This window comes from Urocitellus parryii, chromosome 3 (assembly GCF_045843805.1).
Source record: "Urocitellus parryii isolate mUroPar1 chromosome 3, mUroPar1.hap1, whole genome shotgun sequence".
Taxonomy (NCBI): Eukaryota; Metazoa; Chordata; class Mammalia; order Rodentia; family Sciuridae; genus Urocitellus; species Urocitellus parryii.
This window is the reverse complement of record NC_135533.1, coordinates 117,802,739-117,809,475: the sequence shown is the minus strand read 5'-3', so window position 1 is coordinate 117,809,475 and position 6,737 is coordinate 117,802,739. Positions and strand designations below refer to the sequence as shown.

Genomic DNA, 6,737 nt, shown 5'->3' with positions numbered 1-6,737 from the left:
AGATCTAATTAAGTCAAATGAACTAATAATAGCAATTTAATTATCACACTGTAAATAAGAGATGTGTAGAAATTGAATAGTTGAATGTTATTTCCTGCCTGCCTATAGTATTGCTACCACTCAATTCACTTTCTTTATCTATCAGAAGAATTAATAAGCACTCATGGCCAAAATGAGGGTTTCATTATTGTAGCAGTTTTGTTATCCTTTTATAAAATCCTTACAATCGTGTGCTTATGTGTAGAAAGGAGTAGGAAACAGAAGCAGGAGGTTAAGACAGGTTTGTAAATCGAATACTGATAGCTACAATTATATTTATTGAAAATATTGATCTGGTCTGCTCAATGTACCAAAACAAGCAGTTACAGCAGACGTTAGCACAAGTTTAACCTAGTAATTTATTTGTGGGGAAAAAAAGCTAGTTCTGAGTAGAAAAAACTTCAGTTCTTTCCTTATAAACACAACAAGAATTTTAAAGATAGTAAGCCAGAAAATGCAACAGTAATGCTTACAATCCTTCTCAATTAGACAGAAAAGTCAATTGAAGACAACTGTTAAAATACTTTTCAACCTGAAAATATATATATATTCAGCCTATATATCTTCTTGTTCCAAGAAGGCTTTTGATTAAAAAAAACTTTTTATAAGAGGTATCACATCTAGAAGTGATGAAAATAAATTAGTTCCCCTTCCCCCTCCTCCTAGATGTTGTTTAACTTCTAAAGCATAAAAAGTTATATAATGTCCTATACAAATTAATTAGTGCTCTTAAAAGTAAAGCAGTTTTAGACTGATGACATTACACTGTATATGCATTAATTAGGCATCTTTAGTCTAATCAGTCTCTAAGGTTATCATTTAATTCTTGGCAATATAAAATAACTGGAATGCATTTTGGTACTTAAGTCATGAATTGTGGAGAACAAGAAGCGACATGTTATAGTGAACAGGGTTTGTATTTGACAAACAATTGCAATGTTGAACAAATCTCTTCTACAAATTTTGTGATTGGTTTTGCTGTTGGCCACTTGTAGTAGATCCTTGCTTTGATTGTTCAGTGTCTGCCTCTAACATTTCATCTTCATCATCGTGTAGATCTTTTGCAATTAGTTGTCTAGCTAATTTAATATTCAGTCCTTCGTTGTAGTGAAGCTTCCTCCTCAATTCAAATTGTCGCTTTTTTTCTTGTTCTTCAAGTGAGAAGTCATTTTTCTCCTCGACTCTGCCTTTTTTTTCCCGAGTCCGATACTTTGGTTCTGAGCCTTCAACAGCAGTTAATTTCTTAGCTAGAACATCTGGAGTCATGGCTTCAGTGGTTTCTGTATCACTATATGCATCTTCATCATCACTCATCATACTATGGTAAGGAGTGCTTGGTTCATCTATTTTCATTAAACCATAGTCTTTGCCTGCTGGGTGATATGTTGCCAGGATGTTCATTTCATCCCACTTCTGGGATTTTTTACTCAACTCCTCTTCAACACTCCGGTGGGGCTGCTCCACCGAGGACACCACCGAGGAAGTTGCAGACGTCTTGTTCTTCAGGATCCCCTTGATGGGTGGGTGTGAGGCGGTGGAGGCCACTATTGCCGGTCTTTCTGGGTGTCGGCTCAGGGTTGCTGCTGGTGTGGGGTCTGGGAAGAGAAGGTCAAACGCTAGCAGAACTCACCAGATACCCAAGGAGCCCCTTCAGAACTGAGTGACACAACAACCCCAAGGCCACAGCCCTCTACCACCGGCCCTTCACCTCAGAAATTAGATTTGGGGGGGGTGGTACCAGGGAGTGAACTCAGGGACACTCAACCAATAAACCACATCCCCAGCCCTATTTTGTGTTTTATTTAGAGACAGGGTCTCACTGAGTTGCTTAGCACCTCACTTTTGCTGAGGCTGGCTTTGAACTCACCATCCTCCTGCCTAATGGGAATAACTGCTTGAGAAAACTCACATTAGGTGAATAATAATATGACTGGAATGGAGGTGTTGAAGTTAAAAGAGAAAGCTTACTAGGATAAGGAAAAATAAAAGTCAAACCAAAGAGAAATACAGAGTCCCAGAAAAACCTGAGAAATGGTTTTATGAAATTTCTGGATATGGGTTTGATTTAAAGGCAACAGTATATGTTGTCACTTACATTCCATTCAAATGCTGCCAAAGCACTTATTGAAGCTGCTACTGTACCAACCAGGCCACTGTTGTTGTTGTTACTGGCAAAAAGGGGATGCACCCATCTGGAATGCAAGCAAACAGACTAAGGTTAGAGTTAAAAGATCCAAATCAGACTTTTTGAAAACAGAATAATGTTAAGTAAGGTGGTCCATTTGCTACTTCTTAAGAGAAATAATCAGTAAACTATATTTGGTGAGCTAAATTCAGCCTGTCACCACTTTTTCATGACCCATAAGCCAAGAACATTTTTCCCACGTTTTTGAATGATTAAAAATGGTTTAAAATTCTAAAGAATGACACTATTTTTCGAAATGTTAAATTAAATGAAATTTAAATTTCAGTGTCCATAAATAGTTTTCTTGGAACATAGCCATGCTCATGGGTTTAATATAAGGGAGTCTGGGTGTTTTTGTGCTACAACAGCAATGTCATGTGGCTGCAATAAACTCTAAGGCTTTTAATAGGAAACCTACAGAACTTTGCTCTGGGGAACATTGCATATCCACTTATATGCTCTGAGTTGAACCTGTCTTTGGACCCAAACTGCCAGACCTCCTATCAACCCTTGCCCCTTGAATCAGCCACATAGACCCCAAAGCTGGATAGGAAGAAGTTCTTTTCTATTTTTCCAGACATAGAATCCTGTTCTCAGTCATCTCCCTTTTCCATCGCATTGCCTGCTATGCTTAAGACTCAAAGATGAAGAGAGATCCCTTGAATGGACAAGCACCAATTCTGACAGAATAGAACTGGAGTATAAGACCCTGGAGTACTTCTTCAGTCTCCGCCTTTTTAACCCTCTGTAAAAACACTTTTTTCTAATCAGCTATTTCAGTACAGGGTAGGGACTGAACTGGTTTGTGGCTTTGGAATTTGGTTGAGACTTCCATGTTTTACAAAAGAAGGCAATTTCAGACTGGATGCCCCAAATAAAAATCCATTTTGAACTTATAATTGGTCTGGCTCCAATCACCCTAGCTGTCATTTGCCAGTCTCCATTTCCTTTCATGCTATTTAGGTGGTCACAAGTTTTGTAAAGAAAGCATTTACTGAGTACCTATTATATCCCCCATTATATACAGTCTCCATACCCATAGAGGAAGATGCAGTCTCTACTGCAATATAATTGTGGTCAAAGATGCCACACAACAAAACCCATATGATCAGTCCCTGGACAAGGACCACTTTTAGCACTATCATAGGAAATAGAATACACTTTCAGTAACTGCACAGAACATATGAAATAGACAGATGTAGTACCCAGATATTCAGGGTAGGGTTGGAATAATTTGGGAGTAAGCTAGCCATTGGAGGAGAACAGAGAGGGGAGATTAATTTAGATAAGAGAAACAGTATTAACTCAGGTTTGGGAGCAAAGAAGGAATATGCTCTGAGTTGAACCTGTCTTTGGACCCAAACAGTCAGACCTCCTATCAACCCTTGCCACAGCTCAAGTAGAACTGAAGGGAGATTCAAGCAGTACAGACACCCAGTATGGACTGGAAGCAGCCAGGTTTCAGAGGGGTGCTTATTTAAAAGCATCTTCACCAAACATCATTCCACAAAGCACTGTGCAGTAGTAAGAAGCCAAGGCAGAATATTTTTGATGAAGATTATGGGAAAAGCACACAAGATATGACTGAACTTGTAGGTTCTCAAATGCCAGAAGAAAACCTCTCATAATTGGTGACACTATGTTTTTTTCTGGAATTACAGGTCACAATTATAAGTAGATTTATGAAGAGCCACCAGCAAATGGGCAACCAAAGTACATCAAATAAGACCAACATGGCCAACTTTTTCTTTATTCACATATAAACACACACACACACACAAGGAAAATTGTCTCAGGAAACTCTGGCCTACTCATTTCTCAACAAATTGGTCTTCAGCATTGCCTGAGCAGAAAAGGAGCCATGTGATGGTAAAAGAACTGCAAATGCACCCAATATACCATGCTGCTAACATTAGTAAGTTTTCCAGCACTCCTAAAAAGAGAGAAATGTTTTTCTCTAGACTATGTTATGACAACAGTTTTTTAATTTTTTTTTTAATTCTGAAAGGTCAAGATGGTGGAGTAGAGAAGGTTACTTTCCAAATTACTCCATGGCTTGGGACCAGGAAAGAGTACAAACAGCTTCTCTTTGAGATCAGTTGAAAGAAAGAAAAGAAAAGAAGGAAGGAAGAAAAAAAGAAAGAAATCCTACTGGAATTTAATACTGGACTCATAGAATGGCCTAGGGACACAGAAGGTTTTTTGTTTGTTTTTTGAGAGAGAGAGAGAGAATTTTAATATTTATTTTTCAGTTTTCAGGGGACACAACATCTTTGTTTGTATGTGGTGCTGAGGATCGAACCCAGACGAGCGCGCTACCTCTTGAGCCACATCCCCAGCCCAGGACACAGAAGTTTTGATAGAATAAAGCAAAAGAAAATAATACAACACCAGCACCACTGGCTGCCAATGCAGATCCACTGCAGGCAGGTCAGAGAGACTAAGAGAGCCCACATTCCAAGTGGCACTGAGGTGTGTCTTAAAACACAGGATGATAATCCAGTACATTGTTGAGCTGATCCAGTGGATGACTGCACTTTGCTTTCATGTGAGAGGGATGCTGCACATCTCCCAGTGACCTGCAGAGAGTGGGATCAGCCATCATCTTTTTTCATTGAGCTTTGGTGGCTGGCTAGTGTGGGTCGAAACCCAAGTGCCTAGACCTGTGTAATTCCAGATGGGTCCAAAAACCTGACCTGACAAAGTCCTATCAAAGGACCCAGAGTTTGACTAGAAAAACAGGTGAAATTCTGGCATGAACAGTGTTGTACTCAGAGGAATTTGAGACACTCAGACCTGAGAGATCCTGGGTGTCTGTTACACTTTGAGTCTCGCAGTTCACAGGACCAGCTGGGATGACTAGGGACTTGATCTAGTGAGAGAGGAAATGTGCACTTGGGACTCAACCGAATGGCCAAGATACAGGAGCCATGGGAGGTAGAGGAGGGCAAAGGACTGGCTCCTCCACTGCTTAGGTAGGACCCAAGGGGGAGTCAAGCAGTACAGACACCTGTGTAGACTAGAAGCAGCCAGGTTCCGGAACGGTGCTGATTTAAAAGCTTCACCAAATATCACTCCACAAAGCACTGGGGATCTAGCTAGACCCAAACAGCACCACCTCTGGGAACTCCTTTCACAGAACTCTATGCTTGCACCTCACTATGAGTGGAGTAGATGATACCCTCCAACACAACATACCTCATACTGCTGAGAAGGGAAGCTGAGAACAGGAAACAATAAGAAGTTCCACAAAAAGGAAAAAACTGACAGCCTGCAACTACTACTTTTGTGCACAATGCATACCTCCAGAAAAAAAATGGAAAGACAGGCAATTGGGAACTGACAAGCAACATATAATATTATAGACAACTTTTTACCATCACTGCAGAAACAATAAATTAATCTTCCATAAAGAACATTTTTAACTTTTGTGTGCTAAGTGGTCATGGACATTTAAATATATACATATTTGTCTCACTCTTATTTCTAGCATTTCTTGAAGATAGTTATTTTCTTGACTCTGTATTTTGGGGACTAGTGTTTTTTTATAGGTATACCTTGGTTTTGCTTTATATTTTTTGTCTTATATTCTTTTTCTCTTATTTCCCTTGATTCTCTTCCTCTCTTGTCTTTTGCTAACAGCCAAATTTTATTGTTCTCTTTTTCACTGATCTTTTAATTCTTTACTTACTCTCTCTCTCTCTCTCTCTCTCTCTCTCTCTCTCTCTTCATGCTCTCTATCAATTATTACATCCTAAATCTCCTCTGCATTCTCCCTCTTCACCTTTTTTAAATGGAAAATTTTTTTATGAACACAATATTTATACTGTCAGCAACTGCCTACATACCCTTTCTCTTTATACTGCCAATTAACATTGGAGATGCCAAATAGGAACTAAGTATTTAGTTCAATGTTGAATATTGATTGCATTGGTTGTTATATTTGTTTACCACTAAAGCATTAGGTACTAGAAAACTTCAAAAACAATGTAAATTCATATAATAGAAGCTCTGCCACCTCAAGATTCTTACTGATAAATGGGTAAACATACAAACAACATAAAAAAGCAAAGGGAACAAACTATCCTAAAGAAGTCAAAATACCTCATAATAGAATCCAATGACATTAAAGTGGAGGAAATGACATAGAAGGAATTGAGAAAGTTCATAGTTAAACTGATCTGTGAATTAAAAGACAATGTAAGGAATGAAATTAGAAAGAAAATCCAAGACGTGAAAGACCATCTAAATAAGTAGATAAAAATCCTGAAGAATCAATCAGAAATTCTTAAAAGAAGGAATCAAATAAACAAAATTTAAAACTCAATGGAAAGCATCACCAGGCAAACAGAGTTCCAGGCAAAGAAGATAAAATATATAATCTTGAAAATAAAGTTGACCACGGAGAAAAGAAGTCAAGAGTACACAAACAGAACTTACAAGAAAGATGGGATAACATGAAAAGACCAAATTTAAGATTTTATAGGGATAGATGAAGGCTCTGAGATACAAA

General features: G+C 38.5%; 1 protein-coding gene across 1 annotated transcript; it reads right to left on the bottom strand.

Annotated features, from left to right (window-relative positions):
• Positions 1–993: 993 nt before the first annotated feature.
• LOC113177522 (protein phosphatase inhibitor 2-like) lies at positions 994–5,427 on the bottom strand. The gene is made up of 3 exons (XM_077796449.1): positions 5,423–5,427; positions 2,131–2,231; positions 994–1,634 (listed from the first exon to the last, which is right to left on the bottom strand). The coding sequence occupies exons 1-3, from the start codon at positions 5,425–5,427 to the stop codon at positions 994–996; spliced, it is 747 nt and encodes a 248-aa protein (XP_077652575.1).
• Positions 5,428–6,737: the final 1,310 nt, after the last annotated feature.